This window comes from Salmo salar, chromosome ssa18 (genome assembly GCF_905237065.1).
Source record: "Salmo salar chromosome ssa18, Ssal_v3.1, whole genome shotgun sequence".
In the NCBI taxonomy this organism is placed as follows: domain Eukaryota; kingdom Metazoa; phylum Chordata; class Actinopteri; order Salmoniformes; family Salmonidae; genus Salmo; species Salmo salar.
In genome coordinates, this window is record NC_059459.1 from 28,168,851 (window position 1) to 28,186,509 (window position 17,659).

The 17,659-nt window shown below is 45.8% G+C and overlaps 1 protein-coding gene across 9 annotated transcripts in view; it reads right to left on the bottom strand.

The window, feature by feature from the left end:
• Positions 1-17,659, bottom strand: part of LOC106577220 (zinc finger MIZ domain-containing protein 1) — a 239,501-nt gene that overhangs the window by 52,923 nt on the left and 168,919 nt on the right. For 4 of the 9 annotated variants that reach the window (XM_045700990.1, XM_045700992.1, XM_045700988.1 and 1 more), the window contains 2 exons: positions 9,473-9,508; positions 41-185 (listed from right to left, as the gene is read on the bottom strand). In XM_045700990.1, the coding sequence (XP_045556946.1) occupies positions 41-185; positions 9,473-9,508 (181 nt within the window). Of the gene's footprint in view, positions 1-40; positions 186-9,472; positions 9,509-13,856; positions 13,982-14,154; positions 14,508-17,659 lie in introns of those variants that run through there. The other 5 variants (XM_045700993.1, XM_045700991.1, XM_045700995.1 and 2 more) reach the window with 4 other exon arrangements.

A 17,659-nucleotide genomic window follows, 5' to 3' on the forward strand; every position in this document is an offset into this window, starting at 1 on the left:
AGACACTGTACATCAGTCACTCTGACAGGCACACACTGACCTGTGTGAGAGTCCTCCGGGGGGTTTCATGGTGTTCATGTTGGGCTGCATGGGGACTTTGCCCTGCGGAGGCTCATTCTGTCTGCTCTTCTGGTGACGCAACAGCAGGAGGCGACCCAGCTCCTCGCACCACGATGACAGCAGGGCTACAGGAAAGAAACACACACACTCGTGTCAGTCTGATAACACTGTAGGACACACACACACACAGGTCGGTCTATACTCCAGTCTGTCGGTCTGCTATGACAGTCTCTAGTATGTCTCCAGTATGTCAGTTTGAAGTAAGTCAGTCTCTATTACCAAACCTATGATATTGTTTTCCTGACTACTTTGGACTCTCTGAAAGTGAAAAACATGATACAAAATATCTCAATTGATTCATCAACGATGTTCCTGTTTTGTTCTGCCCAATACATTTGAGTGTTGCTTCTCCCTCTTCAAGTTGGATTGCAGTTCTGCCTCCTGCCACATGGAGGAACCCTAACACAGTAAAGCTAGCCTGTCTGTTGCTTCCTGTCAGCCAGTATAGATCTCATTGACTGAATGAATCACAGTGCAGTACATCGGCTCTGATCCCTTTAGAAGAGACATCCCTGGCTTTCTGAAGAGGATGGGTGAAACACACAGAGAGAGAGAGATCGTGAGAGAGACAGAGGGAGAAAGAGATACAGAGAGAGAGGGATATGGAGTGAGTACGCTGTCCTCTCCCCTCCTTTCCTCACCTCCACCTCTAACCCCTCCTCCTCTCCTCCCCTCCACTGGACCCCAGTGACTAATCAGACTGCTCAGCATCTTCAGTCATTTCCGGTGCAGGTTACAGTCTGCTGCACCAGGCAGGCAAACATCCTTATGAGACAGGTAACTGTCTGCTGCACCAGACAGGCAAACATCCTTATGAGACAGGTAACTGTCTGCTGCACCAGACAGGCAAACATCATTATGAGACAGGTAACTGTCTGCTGCACCAGACAGGCAAACATCGTTATGAGACAGGTAACTGTCTGCTGCACCAGACAGGCAAACATCGTTATGAGACAGGTAACTGTCTGCTGCACGAGACAGGTAACTGTCTGCTGCACCAGACAGGCAAACATTGTTATGAGACAGGTAACTGTCTGCTGCACCAGACAGGCAAACATCATTATGAGACAGGTAACTGTTTGCTGCACCAGACAGGCAAACATCCTTATGACATGTGTATGATGTAGAAGAGTTATCGAGGTCTAACCTCTTAACACAGAAAATAAGCTCAAAAGGAGTTTGAGATTGAACAGCAAAGCCTTAACTGAGCAACGAATAGGGGAGAGGAGAGAGAAGGAGGTGAGAGAAGGGGAGAGAAGAGAAAGGAGGAGAACAGAACAGAGCAGAGTGAGATACATCAAGCCAATCTCTAAGCAGACAGAATTTCAGAGCTTGAGGGAGGAGAGACTCAGCCCTCCTATTTGACGGGGAATTATTCCACCCTGCCATTACAGAGAGCTTATCTCCCCACTAAATCACCACCTCCGTCCTCCCTCCGCACACCCAGCCTGTTGCAAGACTAGCTATTTACACCCAGGCTGTGTCCCAAATGGACCCTTTCCCCATTATGACCAGAGCCTCCCATGGTGCTCTGGTCAAACAAAGTGCACTATTTAGGGTGCCATTTGAAATTGGGACATACCCCCGCACGAACAACACAAGGCTCAGCTCATACAGAGTATAGGCCATAGAGAGAGAAAGAGAGAAAGAGAGCGTGAGAGAGAGGGGAGAGAGATGGAGAAAGAGGGAGAGAGAGAGAAAGAGGGAGTGATGGAGAGAGAGAGAAAGAGAGGGTGAGAGAGAGGGGGGTGAAAGGAAGAAGTTGAAAGCCTCAGATATACATTGCTCAAAAAAATAAAGGGAACACTTAAACAACACAATGTAACTCCAAGTCAATCACACTTCTGTGAAATCAAACTGTCCACTTAGGTAGCAACACTGATTGACAATAAATGTCACATGCTGTTGTGCAAATGGAATAGACAACAGGTGGAAATTATAGGCAATTAGCAAGACACCCCCAATAAAGGAGTGGTTCTGCAGGTGAGGACCACAGACCACTTCTCAGTTCCTATGCTTCCTGGCTGATGTTTTGGTCACTTTTGAATGCTGGCGGTGCTTTCACTCTAGTGGTAGCATGAGACGGAGTCTACAACCCACACAAGTGGCTCAGGTAGTGCAGCTCATCCAGGATGGCACATCAATGCGAGCTGTGGCAAGAAGGTTTGCTGTGTCTGTCAGCGTAGTGTCCAGAGCATGGAGGCGGTACAAGGAGACAGGCCAGTACATCAGGAGACGTGGAGGAGGTCGTAGGAGGGCAACAACCCAGCAGCAGGACCGCTACCTCCACCTTTGTGCAAGGAGGAGCAGGAGGAGCACTGCCAGAGCCCTGCAAAATGACCTCCAGCAGGCCACAAATGTGCATGTGTCTGCTCAAACGGTCAGAAACAAACTTCAAGAGGGTGGTATGAGGGCCCGACGTCCACAGGTGGGGGTTGTGCTTACAGCCCATCACCGTGCAGGACGTTTGGCATTTGCCAGAGAACACCAAGATTGGCAAATTCGCCACTGGCGCCCTGTGCTCTTCACAGATGAAAGCAGGTTCACACTGAGCACGTGACAGACGTGACAGAGTCTGGAGACGCCGTGGAGAACGTTCTGCTGCCTGCAACATCCTCCAGCATGAACGGTTTGGCGGTGGGTCAGTCATGGTGTGGGGTGGCATTTCTTTGGGGGGGCCGCACAGCCCTCCATGTGCTCGCCAGAGGTAGCCTGACTGCCATTAGGTACCGAGATGAGATCCTCAGACCCCTTGTGAGACCATATGCTGGTGCGGTTGGCCCTGGGTTCCTCATAATGCAAGACAATGCTAGACCTCATGTGGCTGGAGTGTGTCAGCAGTTCCTGCAAGAGGAAGGCATTGATGCTATGGACCGCCCGTTCTCCAGACCTGAATCCAATTGACCACATCTGGGACATCATGTCTCGCTCCATCCACCAACGCCACATTGCACCACAGACTGTCCAGGAGTTGGCAGATGCTTTAGTCCAGGTCTGGGAGGAGATCCCTCAGGAGACCATCCGCCACCTCATCAGGAGCATGCCCAGGCATTGTAGGGAGGTCATACAAGCACATGGAGGCCACACACACTACTGAGCCTCATTTTGACTTGTTTTAAGGACATTACATCAAAGTTGGATCAGCCTGTAGTGTGGTTTTCCACTCTAACCTGTTGGGGATAGGGGGCAGTATTTGCACGGCCGGATAAAAAACGTACCCGATTTAATCTGGTTACTACTCCTGCCCAGTAACTAGAATATGCATATAATTGTTTGATTTGGATAGAAAACACCCTCAAGTTTCTAAAACTGTTTGAATGGTGTCTGTGAGTATAACAGAACTCATTTAGCAGGCCAAAACCTGAGAAGATTCCAAACAGGAAGCGCTCTCTCTGACTATTTCTTGGCCTTCTTGATCATCTCTAACCAAAACAGGGGATCTCTGGCATAACGTGACATTTTCTAACGCTCCCATAGGCTCTCAGAAGGCACCAGAACGATGAATGGTGGCTTTGCAGGCCATGGCTGAAAAACATTAGCGCATTTGGATAGTGGTCGATCTGAGGACAATGAGACTGGAGGCGCGTGCACGAGCCGACACCATGTTTACTTTCTCTCTCTTTGAACGAAAACAACAACTCCCGGTCGGAATATTATCGCTTTTTTACGAGAAAAATCTGATAAAATTTGATTTTAAACAGCGTTTGACATGCTTCGAAGTACGGTAATGGAATATTTTGATTTTTTTGTCACGAAACGCGTCGGGCGCGTCACCCTTCTTTACCCTTCGGATAGTGTCTTGAACGCACGAACAAAACGCCGCTATTTGGATATAACTATGGATTATTTGGAACCAAACCAACATTTGTTATTGAAGTAGAAGTCCCGGGAGTGCATTCTGACGAAGAACAGCAAAGGAAATCAAACTTTTCTAATAGTAAATCGGAGTTTGGTGAGTACCACACTTGGTGGGTGTCAAAATAGCTAGCCTGTGATGGGCGGGCTATCTACTCAGAATATTGCAAAATGTGCTTTCACCGAAAAGCTATTTTAAAATCGGACATAGCGAGTGCATAAAGGAGTTCTGTATCTATAATTCTTAAAATAATTGTTATGTTTTTTGTGAACGTTTATCGTGAGTAATTTAGTAAATTCACTGGAAGTGTTCGGTGGGAATGCTAGTCACATGCTAGTCACATGCTAATGTAAAAAGCTGGTTTTTGATATAAATATGAACTTGATTGAACAAAACATGCATGTATTGTATAACATAATGTGCTAGGATTGTCATCTGATGAAGATCATCAAAGGTTAGTGCTGCATTTAGCTGTGGTTTGGGTTTATGTGACATTATATGCTAGCTTGAAAAATGGGTGTCTGATTATTTCTGGCTGGGTACTCTGCTGACATAATCTAATGTTTTGCTTTTGTTGTAAAGCCTTTTTGAAATCGGACAGTGTGGTTAGATTAACGAGAGTCTTGTCTTTAAAATGGTGTAAAATAGTCATATGTTTGAGAAATTGAAGTAATAGCATTTCTAAGGTATTTGAATATCGCGCCACGGGATTACACTGGCTGTTGAGTAGGTGGGACGCAAGCGTCCCACCTAGCCCATAGAGGTTAATTTTGAGTGTGACTCCAAATCCAGACCTTCATGGGTTGATAAATTGGATTTCCATTGATTATTTTTCTGTGATTTTGTTGTCAGCTCATTCAACTATGTAAAGAAAAAAGTATTTAATAAGATTATTTCTTTCATTCAGATCTAGGATGTGTTGTTTAAGTGTTCCCTTTATTTTTTTGAGCAGTATATATTGTACCACTGCACTTCTCTTCAATAACGATGCTGGATTGATTAGTTGATTGTATTAGATACATAAACATGTCAGTGACTTACTTCCATTGTGGTTAGTCTAGAAAGTGACTGTACCAACAGAAAACAGAACGGTGAAAGCAGCAATCAGACTGGTTCCACCAGGCTATCCCCTGTCCATCCCAGAACCCCTCTCCACTTGCCCCAGTCTCTTCCGGGGTGATTTTTCCACAAGGTACAGATCCAGAATCAGCATCCCCTCCCCTGATCCTACCTTTACCATTAGTGGGGGAAATGCAAAATGACTCAAAGATCAGCGTCTAGGGCCAACTTTACCCTTCTCAGTCCCAGTCTGCCGTAGTACTGTAGCTGCTCTCTCCCAGCCAGTGAATCAGTGAGCAGTAAGCAGATTAAGTAGACTTCTAAGCCCTCTCTGTAAACCCTCCTGTGCATGGCTCCCCTTCTAAGAATATCTGCCTTTTTCCTGAGATAATGCCTGCAGACATATGGCTATGGGTGATCGGAACATGTGAGTTCAAAATGACTAGTGGTGGTGGTAGTATTAGTAGTAGTAGTAGTGGTAGTATTATCAGTAGTAGTAATAGTAGCAGAAGTCATAGTAGTAGTAGTAGTAGTAGTAGTAGTAGTAGCAGCAGTATAGTAGTAGCAGCAGCAGTAGTAGTAGTAGCAGCAGTAGTAGTAGTAGTAGCAGCAGTAGTTGTAGTAGGGTAGTAGTAGTAGTAGTAGCAGCAGTAGTAGTAGTAGTAGCAGAAGCAGTAGTAGTCGCAGCAGCAGTAGTAGTCGCAGCAGCAGTAGTAGTAGTAGCAGTAGTAGCAGCAGTAGTAGTAGTAGTAGCAGCAGTAGTTGTAGTAGGGTAGTAGTCACAGCAGCAGTAGTAGTAGTAGTAGCAGAAGCAGTAGTAGTAGCAGCAGCAGCAGCAATAGTAATAGTAGCATAAGTCATAGTAGTAGTAGTAGTAGTAGTAGCAGCAGTAGTAGTTGCAGCAGCAGTAGTAGTTGCAGCAGCAGCAGTAGTTGTAGCAGCAGTAGTTGTAGTGGTGGTAGTAGTAGTAGTAGTAACAGCAGTAGTGGTAGTAGTAGAAGCAGTAGTGGTAGTAGTAGAAGCAGTAGTGGTAGTAGTTGTAGTAGTAGTAGTAGCAGAAGCAGTAGTAGTAGCAGCAGCAGCAGCAATAGTAATAGTAGCATAAGTCATAGTAGTAGTAGTAGTAGTAGTAGCAGCAGTAGTAGTTGCAGCAGCAGTAGTAGTTGCAGCAGCAGCAGTAGTTGTAGCAGCAGTAGTTGTAGTGGTGGTAGTAGTAGTAGTAGTAACAGCAGTAGTGGTAGTAGTAGAAGCAGTAGTGGTAGTAGTTGTAGTAGTAGTAGTAGTAGTAGTAGTAACAGCAGTAGTGGTAGTCGTAGCAGCAGTAGTGGTAGTAGTATCAGCAGTAGTGGTAGTAGTAGCAGTAGTGGTAGTAGTAGCAGCAGTAGCGGTAGTAGTAGCAGCAGTAGCGGTAGTAGTAGCAGCAGTAGCGGTAGTAGTAGTAGTAGTAGTAGTAGTAGCAGCAGCAGTAGTATAGTATTAGTAGTAGTAGTAGTAGTAGTAGTAGTAGTAGTAGTAGTAGTAGCAGCAGTAGTAGTTGTAGCAGTAGTAGTTGTAGTAGTGTAGTAGTCTTCCCTGTGGCTCAGTTGGTAGAGCATTGTGTTTGTAACGCCAGCATGGTGTGTGCAACGCCAGGGTTGTGGGTTCGATTCCCACGGGGGGCAAGTACAAAAAAAAACAATATGTATGAAATGTATGCATTCACTATTGTAAGTCGCTCTGGATAAGAGCGTCTGCGAAATGACTAAAATGTAAAATGTAGTAGTAGTAGTAGTAGTAGTAGCGGTAGTAATAGCAGCAGTAGCGGTTGTAGTAGTAGCGGCGGTAGCGGTAGTAGTAGTAGTAGTAGTAGTAGCAGCAGTCGTAGCATCATCAGTAGTAGCGGTAGTAGTAGTAGTAGCAGCAGTAGTGGTAGTCATGGCAGCAGTAGCGGCAGCAGTAGCGGCAGTAGTAGTAGCAGTGGTAGTAGTAGCAGTAGTGATAGTAGTAGCAGCAGTATAGTAGCAGCAGCAGTAGTAGTAGTAGCAGCAATAGTAGTAGTAATAGCAAGGTAATCTGCTAGTCTCTCCTCTAACTGTCTCTAATTCTCTCCCTCCATAACTCTCTCTCTCTCAGCTCTACAGTAATTAGCATTGGGAGTTTCCTTGTACATGAGGACTTGCCCTCTGTCATTAGTTAATGGGGGCACAGCAGCCTGTTTCCCGGGTTACACTTCCTGCAGTTTACACAGGCTGGATGACTCAGATGTTTTAGCTAGTGGAGGTGAGACTGTCTCCAGGGAATCTCCTCTTCCACACTGAAAGGTACAGTCATGACAAAAGTATGTGGACACACCTTCAAATTAGTGGATTCTGCTATTTCAGCCACACCGTTGGTGACAAGTGCACACAGCCATGCAATCTCCATAGACAAACATTGGCAGTAGAATGGCCCCAACATGGCACCGTCATAGGATGCCACCTTTCCAATAAGTCAGTTCGTAAAATTTCTGCCCTGTTAGAGCTGTCCTGGTCAACTGTAAGTGCTGTTATTGTGAAGTGGAAATGTCTAGGAGCAACAACGGCTCAGCCACGAAGTAGTAGGCCTCACAAGCTCACAGAACGGGGCCGCCAACTGGTGAAGTGCGTAGAACATAACAATTGTATGTCCTTGTTTGCAACACTCACTACTGAGTACCGAGTCCAAACTGTCTCTGGAAGCAACGTCAGCACAAGAACTGTTCGTCGGGAGCTTTGCTTCATGAAATGGGTTTCCATGGCCGAGTAGCTGCACACAAGCCTAAAATCATCATGAGCAATGCCAAGAGTCGGCTGGAGCGGTGTAAAGCTCGCCTCCATTGGACTCTGGAGCAGTGAAAACACGTTCTTTGGAGGGATGAATCACACTTCACCATCTGGCAGTACGACGGACTAATCTGTGTTTGGCAGATGCCGAGAAGAACGCTACCTGCCCCAATGCATAGCCCCAGCTGTAAAGTTTGGTGGAGAAGGAATAATGGTCTGGGGCTGTTTTTCATGGTTTGGGCTAGGCCCCAGTGATGGGAAATCTTAACACTACAGCATACAATTACATTCTAGATGATTCTGTTCTTCCAACTTTGTGGAAACAGTTTGGGGAAGGCCCTTTCCTGTTTCAGCATGACAATGCCCCCGTTCACAAAGTGAGGTCCATACAGAAATGGTTTGTTGAGATCGGTGTGGAAGAACTTGACTGGCCTGAACAGAGCCCTGACCTCAACCCCATTGAACACCTTTGGGATGAATTGGAATACAGACTGCGAGTCAGGCCTAATCTCCCAACATCAGTGCCCAACCTCACTAATGCTCTTCTGGCTGAATGGAAGCAAGTCCCCGCCGCAATGTTCCAACATCTAGTGGAAAGCCTTCCCAAAATAGTGAGTCTGTTATAGCAGCAAAGGGGGGACCACTTCCATATTAATGCCCATGATTTTGGAATGAGATGTTCAACGAGCAGGTGTCCACAAGTAGCGTATCTTTCTCTGTTGTTGACACTGCAATATCGCAGCACTTCTACATAATAAACAGCAAGTTTAAAAGACCAGACCACACATTTCCACTGAACGTACAGTTTGGATGAATGTGGTAAGCAGTGACGTCACAGACTAGCCTAAATTACTGTTTGACTGTGCAGCCCACATTACTCTGATACAGAAACACATGCAGACCAGCTCACACACACTACAGATCGAGGTAGTACACACTGTATACACATATGAGACAGTACACGTTCTCAGAATATGAAAATCGCACATTGGACGCCTATACACATACAATGTGTGACACGAGACAATAAATATATATTTCTATAAAATCATAAGGTCTATCTATACAAGCTCCAGACAGTATGCTGTGTTATGTGGGCAGAATAATGTATGCAAAATATGGAGAGAGGATATCAAATCCTCCTGAAATCAAAAGGGTACATCCCAAATGGCACCCTATTCCCTAGATCATTCCCTAAATATAGGGAATAGGGTGCCATTTGGGATGCATTCAAAGTCATGCTTCTGCAAAACTGTAATGGAACCCATTTAGCAGCCAATGATATCCTTCCCAGCCAATGACCCCCCCTCCACTCCACTCTGCTAGCCTCTGCCCAACCAGAAGCACATCCAATGGGTTTATAATCTCTCTCCAAGACTCTGAGGCAGATTCAATCAAAAGCGCACTGCTGGGGAAAAACCGGCTCAGGGTAAATAATCACATTATTTTATAAACGGTCAGTTTTTTATTTGTTTACTGAAACGCAACTGTTCAGGTTTTCTCACAGTGCGAGTTTGATTTGGCCTCCGTGGGCATACGGAACATTCAGATGGAGAGGTGGTGATGGAGGGATGAGCGTAACGACAAACAGTCAAATGCTGGAGCCAGAGAAGGATGGAGGGAGCGAGGGATGGAGGGAGGGAGGGAGGTTAACTACCTGAGTCACTCTGACATCTCCTGCAGGTGTTGGTTTCTGTAGGGTTCAAATTACACATTTTACTGGGGAGGGAGGGGTTAATCACGAACAAAACACAAAATGCAGCAGCAACAGTCAAGTTAAAGGTGCAGTCTGCAATTTATGTGTCTTGTCTCCCTGTGTATGTGCCCACAGCACCAAACCCACAAATAATCGAGGCTCAAAGAAAACACACACAAAACAAAAACAAAATTAGGCCCGCTTAAGCAAAAAACCTAGGCTCATGCCAATCCCTCGCAAAGACCCTTTCCTTCCACCCCACAGGGTCAGTAGACTACACATCTCCAGATCATAATATGCATTTTGCTGTGAATACCTGACCCCAAAAAGAGATGCAGAGAGGTGGAGAGTCATGGTGGATGATGCACTATGTAGAAAAATAAAAAGAACTCCCACACACACGATTTATTGTGGTTGACTTCAATGCTCTTGAGAGGGCACAGAGATAGGATAAATCACACTAGTTTCCAGATTACAATGCAGCCTAGTGTAGAGTGCTCACGCACGCACGCTTTCTCAATCACACACACTTATACTGTAAGGATTCTTTTTTAAATAGTCTTTTTTTTCAAACAATACAAAATAAAACATACAAAAACCAACATACTGAGCACAACAACTGGAGGTTTCAGTGGTTAGAACACATTACATGGATAGGATTTACAATATCCTGAGGCTAGTCCAAAATAGGATTTTCCTGTGTTTTATTTATACAATACCAGTTTATTAGGTACACCCATTTAGTACCATTCATTGCTCAATTGGTATCAAGGGACCTAACCTGTGCCAGAAAAACATTCCCCACACCAGTACACCACCAGCCTGTACCAGACAGGATGTGTCCAAATCCGGACACCAGTACACCACCAGCCTGTACCAGACAGGATGTGTCCAAATCCATACAGCACCACCCTGTACCAGACAGGATGTGTCCAAATCCGGACACCAGTACACCACCAGCCTGTACCAGACAGGATGTGTCCAAATCTGGACAACAGCAACCAGGATTCATTGGACCAGGCAATGTTTTTCCACTCCTCAGTTGTCCAGTGTTGGTGATCGCGTTTTCATTGGAGCCGCTTCTTCTTGTTTTTAGCTGATAGGTGTGGACACCGTTGTCTGTTTGCGGCCCGCCTGTTAGCTCGCACGATTCTTGCTATTCTCCTTCGACCTCTCATCAACGTTTTCGCCCACAGGACTGACGCTGACTGGATGTTTTTTGTTTGTCGCACCATTCTCGGTAATCCCTAGACACTCTCGTGCGTGAAAAGTCCAAGGGGGGGTTCTGAGATACTGGATCCGACGTTCCTGACACCAACGATCAGACCACACTCAGTCACTTAGGTCACTTGTTTTGCCCATTCTAACATCCAATCGAACAGTACCCGAATGCCTGGATGCCTGTCTGCCTGCCTTATATAGCAAGCCACGGCCACGTGATTCACTGTCTGTAGGAGCGATCCGTTTTCGTGGTGTACCTAATAAACTAGCCACTGAGTGTATTTCCACACTATGAGGTTGGAATAATACTGTTAAATTGTACAAATGATGAAAAGACCGTCCTGAAATTGTTGCCTGTTTTGGTGGGTACCAGGCGGTAAACTGGTTGAAAACAATAAGAAAGAGAGTTCCAAATTCCTGTTTGCCCCTCCCACTCAGACCAATCCTAGACCGTCCTTGCAAAATTCTTACTTGAGAAATTTCTCTTCGATAAGAAGCCAATTTTGTATATATATTTTTTTACTATTTTGATTAGAAACAATCACAGTAAGGTACTTCTTTGTTACCCAGAAATTACTTTATATTGACATAAAAACATCTGCATTGGGCCTTTAAGTCAGTGTCCTAGGCTTCCTACAGAAGAGGAAACGGGACACCCACCCACCCACCCACACCCACACCCACACCCACACCCACACACTAGCTCTGAGGATACTGGAAGTTCCAGTGGTTTGAGCACATTAGATATACAGGAAACAGACACGGTGCAGCTCAACAGATCAACAGTGTTCACTGGGAACTGCACCCTGTCTGTCTTAGTGAATCACCCACTGTCCTCCCAGTACACAACCTTACTGTCCTCCCAGTACATAACCTTACTGTCCTCCCAGTACACAATTGTACTAGTTGTGCAGCCACTGTCCTCTCAGTACTACACAATCTTACTGGACGGGCAGGCAGTCTCTCTGATGCAGAGCTCAGGTCAGTGAGTCAAACTGTGGCCCAAGTGTGTGTGTGTGCATGCGTGTGTCAAACTGTGGCCCAAGCAGGTCAAGCCCTTGTCAGCTGATGTCTCTGTCTGTCCTGAGCAGTGCTGCTAGGCTCTAGTCATGCTCTCAGACATACAGTACCAGTGAAAAGTTTAGACACACCTACTCATTCAAGGATTTTTCTTTATTTTACTATTTTCTATATTGTAGAATAATAGTGAAGACATCACAACTATGAAATAACACATATGGAATCATGTATTAACCAAAAAAGTGTTAAACAAATCAAAACATATTTTAGATTCTTGAAAGTAGCCACCCTTTGCCTTGATGACAGCTTTGCACAATCTTGGCATTCACTCAACCAGCTTCACCTGGAATGCTTTTCCAAACGTCTTGAAGGAGTTCCCACATATGCTGAGCACTTGTTGGCCTCTTTTCCTTCACTGTGCTGTCCAACTCATCCCAAACCATCTTAATTGGGATGAGGTCGGGTGATTGTGGAGGCCAGATCATCTGATGTAGCACTCCATCACTCTCCTTCTTGGTCAAACAGCCCTTACGCAGCCTGGAGGTGTGTTGGGTCATTGTCCTGTGGAAAAACAAATGATAGTCCCACTAAGCGCAAACCAGATGGGTTGGCGTATCGCTGCATAATGCTGTGGTAGCCATGCTGGTTAAGTGTGCCTTGAATTCTAAATAAATCACAGACAGTGTCACCAACAAAGTACCCCCACACCATCACGCCTCCTCCTCCATGCTTCACATTGGGAACCACACATGTGGAGATCATCCATTAACCTACTCTGCGTCTCACAAAGACACGGCAGTTGGAACCAAAAATCTCAAATTTGGACTCATCAGATCAAAGGACAGATTTCCACCGGTCTGTCCATTGCTCGTGTTTCTTGGCCCAAGCAAGTCTCTTGTTCTTATTGGTGTCCTTTAGTAGTGGTTTCGTTGCAGCAATTTGACCATGAAGACCGGATTCACTCAGTCTCCTCTGAACAGTTGATGTTGAGACGTGTCTGTTACTTGAACTCTGTGAAGCATTTATTTGGGCTGCAATTTCTGAGGCTGGTAACTCTAATGAACATATCCTCCGCAGCACAGAGGTAACTCTGGGTCTTTCTGTGGCGGTCTTCATGAGAGCCAGTTTCATCATAGCGCTTGATGGTTTGTGTGACTGCACTTGAAGAAACTTCCAAAGTTCTTGAAATTTTCCGGATTGACGAACCTTCATGTCTTAAAGTAATGATGGACTGTCGTTTCTTTCTGCTTATTTGAGCTGTTCTTGCCGTAATATGGACTTGGTCTATTACCAAATAGGGCTATCTTCTGTATACCAACCCTGCCATGTCACAACACAACTGAAGGCACACATGGTAATTGAAATACATTCCAGGTGACTACCTCATGAAGCTGGTTGAGAGAATGTGAAGAATGTGCAAAGCCGTCATCAAGGCAAAGGGTGGCTACTTTGAAGACTCTCAAACAAATGAAAATATATTTTATATTTAAAAATGTTTGGTTACTACATGATTCCATGTGTGTTATTTCATGGTTTAGATGACTTCACTATTATTATACAATGTAGAAAATAGTAAAAATAAAGAAAAACCCTGGAATGAGTAGGTGTGTCCAAACTTTTGACTGGTACTGTATATATCCATCCACTAGAACAGAAAATGTACTACATTTCTCATAATGTTATATAATGAATCACACTCATTTTGTAGTGCTTTAAGATATTACACTGTTGCATTTAAATAGTGGAAACACACATTGATCAGTTTTAAAACGTGGAGAGAAGAAATTCTAATTCCAAAGTTTCCAATGAATGAATCCATCAGGAATGTCCATTCTAGTCAGACTAATTCTATTTATGCTCTCAGATCCAAAACACTCCTTTATCATGAGCAATAGCAGGGGACCCTACTGATATCAGACTGGGGTTGTCTGACACACACACACACACGCACACGCACGCACGCACGCACACACGCACACACGCACACACGCACACACGCACACACACACACACACACAATCTCACATGCAACCACAGACGTCACCGAACCACGCATACATACAAATACCTTCTTCAAGCAGACAGCTCAACACAGATACAATACCCTCATGCTCCATTCATTCATTTTGGTCCAGTGCATCCCCTCAGCTGATTATAAGCGGTTGGTTGTCAGACACACGTGGGTCTCGAAAGACGATCATTTTCCTCAATAGTGCGCAGAGAATTCTACTAAATGAAAAGCTGGAATGAGTCTGACATCTGTCATTTGAAGCATACTCAATTTGTAAAATTTCACATACTATAAAACTTTATTTTGTTCGCATACCTAAAATGCCTAATATTTATAACTCAAGACAGAGTATTCACACACGCAGGCGCACACACACTGCTCTCAGACTTACCCAGAGTCAAGCAAAGTCTCAGTGTGTCTCATCTAATTTTCCTCATAGCACAGGGAGAGAGAGAAAGCTCTGATGTCAGAACAACACTAGACCAGTAGCAACGGTTTCACTTATTCCTCCCTTCTTTCATCTCTCTTTCCTCTGCCCTTACTTTTATCTTTCACTCTGTTGTTGATCTCTCTGTCTCTCTCTCTCTTGCGCTCTCTCTCTCTCTCTCGTTCTCTCTCTATTTCCTGTCCAGTGTCGGCACAATGCTCGTCTATTATTCAGAAGCTGTCTCCCGGTCTCGTCGGCTCAGCCAATCAGAGAGATCGCTCAGTAATAATGGGTTACTGCCTCCAGCTGTACCTGCTATCAGCTCCAACTCACTCCACAGATGACAGGATGCAGGGAGAGAGGGAGAGGGGGAGAGGGAGAGATACAACTCCTCCTCACCTATGTTGTGTGGTTCTGTTATTGATGCCTCCTGTTTTTATTCGCTAGTGATCCATTGCACTGCCCCCTGAAGCTCCCATCACACACACACACAAACAGGCATGTATATACGTATAGACACACACACACTATCTCTCACACACACACACACACACACACACACACACACACACACACACACACACACACACACACACACACACACACACACACACACACACACACACACACACACACTCACACACACACACACACACACACCAGCACTGACACTTGCCTAGAGGGGGAAGGAGAGGAAAATGCAGCCGGCTCACATTACTGACTTGCAGAAGTGGGTGGGATGCAACATGCTAAGCAAACTGTTACCTGGCCAAAGGCCAGCACATCAGAGAGAGAGACAGAGAGAGAAATAAAATGAGAGAGAGAGAGAAAGAGAAAGAGAGAGAGAGAGAGAGAGAGAGAGAGAGAGAGAGAAAGAGAGAAAGAGGGAGGGAGGGAGGGAGGGAGAGAGAGAAAAAGAGAGAGAGGGGGAGGAGAGAGAAAGAGGGAGGGAGAGAGGAAGAGGGGGGAGGGAGAGAGCGAGAGGGGGAGAGAGAGGGGAAGAGAGAGAGAGAGGGGAAGAGAGAGAGAGAGAGGGCAAGCAGGCCTACAGAGCACCATCATTGACACAGCATCATTGATGCAGCATTTCACTGTAAAGTACTGTGTGAAAAGTGCAACTTCTGCACTGAAGGTGTAAACGCTGTGATATCCACCTTTGTACTTTTCCTCCACCAAAGAGAGACCGACCAAGTCCGCACTGTTCTACTGGAGTTCGGCTAAATTAGCTAAATGACTTTTTACATTTCACTGTAAATGCGAACCAATGAATCACCTAATGTTAAAAATCATAACGTCATAATCACCTTAAATAAGTATTTTTCTCTGTACACATCTGTTTCAGGGGTTTTACTAGTTTGAAAAGTTAACGGTACTTTTATGTTGCAAAGAGATTTCATCATCAACATCTAAGGAGGCAAAGCTTAGTGTCAGAGGAGACCTCTTACAGACCCACATGTACACTATATATAGTCGTACAGCAGCATCTTGTTAATAATCCAGTGGCAGGACTGCGCTCTCCTCCACCTCTCTCTCTCTCCCCCACCTCTCTCTCTCTCTTTCTCTCCCACCTCTCTCTCTCTCCCCCACCTCTCTCTCTCTCCCCCCACCTCTCTCTCTCTCTCACCTCTCTCTCTCTCCCCCCCACCTCTCTCTCTCTCTCTCCCACCTCTCTCTCTCTCTCTCTCACCTCTCTCTCTCTCTCTCACCTCTCTCGCTCTCTCTCCCACCTCTCTCTCTCTCACCTCTCTCTCTCTCCCCCCACCTCTCTCTCTCTCTCACCTCTCTCTCTCTCCCCCCACCTCTCTCTCTCTCTCTCTCTCCCACCTCTCTCTCTCTCCCCCCACCTCTCTCTCTCCCCCACCTTTCTCTCCCCCCACCTCTCTCTCTCTCTCTCCCCCACTTATCTCTCTCGCTCTCTCTCTCTCCCACCTCTCTCTCTCTCTCTCTCCTCTCTCTCTCCCCCACCTCTCTCTCTCTCCCCCACCTCTCTCTCTCTCCCCCACCTCTCTCTCTCTCCCACACCTCTCTCTCTCTCTCCCCCACCTCTCTCTCTCTCCCCCACCTCTCTCTCTCTCTCTCTCCCCCACCTCTCTCTCTCTCTCCCTCTCTCTCTGGCTCAGCAGTAATTAAAAAGTCTAGAAGGTTGATTGGGTCAGTAACAAAGGAGACACTACCAGTTTGCCTTACACAGCTACAGGGAAAAGATAACTTACAGAGTGGGGGGTAGAGAGAGGGTGAGTGTCTGAAAGACAGAGCTAAAGAGGGAGAGAGGATGAAAGAGAAAGAGTGAGAGTGTGTGTGTGTACGTACATGAGCATGTGTCTACATACACTACCTGGCCAAAAGTATGTGGACACCTGCTCGTTGAACGTCTCATTCCAAAATCATGGGCATTAATATGGAGTTGGTCCCCCCTTTGCTGCTATAACAGCCTCCACTATTCTGGGAAGGCTTTCCACTAGATGTTGGAACATTGCTGCAGGGACTTGCTTCCATTCAGCCACAAGAGCATTAGTGAGGTCGGGCACCGATGTTGGTCGATTAGGCCTGGCTCGCAGTCGGCGTTCCAATTCATCCCAAAGGTGTTCAATGGGGTTGAGGTCAGTTCTTCCACACTGATCTCGACAAACCATTTCTGTATGGATCTCACTTTGTGCATGCTGAAACAGGAAAGGGCCTTCCCCAAACTGTTTCCACAAAGTTGGAAGGAACAGAATGTAATTCTAGAATGTCATTGTATGCTGTAGCGTTAAGATTTCCCTGCACTGGAACTAAGGGGCCCAAACCATGAAAAACAGCCCCAGACCATTATTCCTCCTCCACCAAACTTTACAGTTGGCACTATGCATTGGGGCAGGTAGCGTTCTCCTGGCATCCGCCAAACCCAGATTCATCCATCGGACTGCCAGATGGTGAAGTGTGATTCATCCCTCCAAAGAACGCGTTTTCACTGCTCCAGAGTCCAATGGAGGTGAGCTTTACACCACTCCAGCCGACTCTTGGCATTGTGCATGCTGATCTTAGGCTTGTGAGTGGCTGCTCGGCCATGGAAACCCATTTCATGAAGCTCCCGATGAACAGTTATTGTGCTGATGTTGCTTTCATAGGCAGTTTGGAACTCGATAGTGAGTGTTGCAACCGAGGACAGACGATTTTTATGTGCGATTTTATACACCTGTCAGTAACGGATCTGGCTGAAATAGCCAATCCCACTAATTTGAAGGGGAGTTCACATACTTTTGTATATATAGTGTATTTGTGTGCGTTTACACAGAATGTGTGTTGTGTGTGAGTTACTGCCTGCCTCACACTGGAAGCGATCTGCCTCTGATGACAGGCTGGATTGGTTGCTTTCCCTGACGTGCGACAGCAGATTGCCCAGTGAACATGCTATGTTGATTTACTCAGTGCTGGCAGCATTCCACAGCCCTGCCTGGCCTGCCTAACATTCTTTACGTCTGAGACCAGA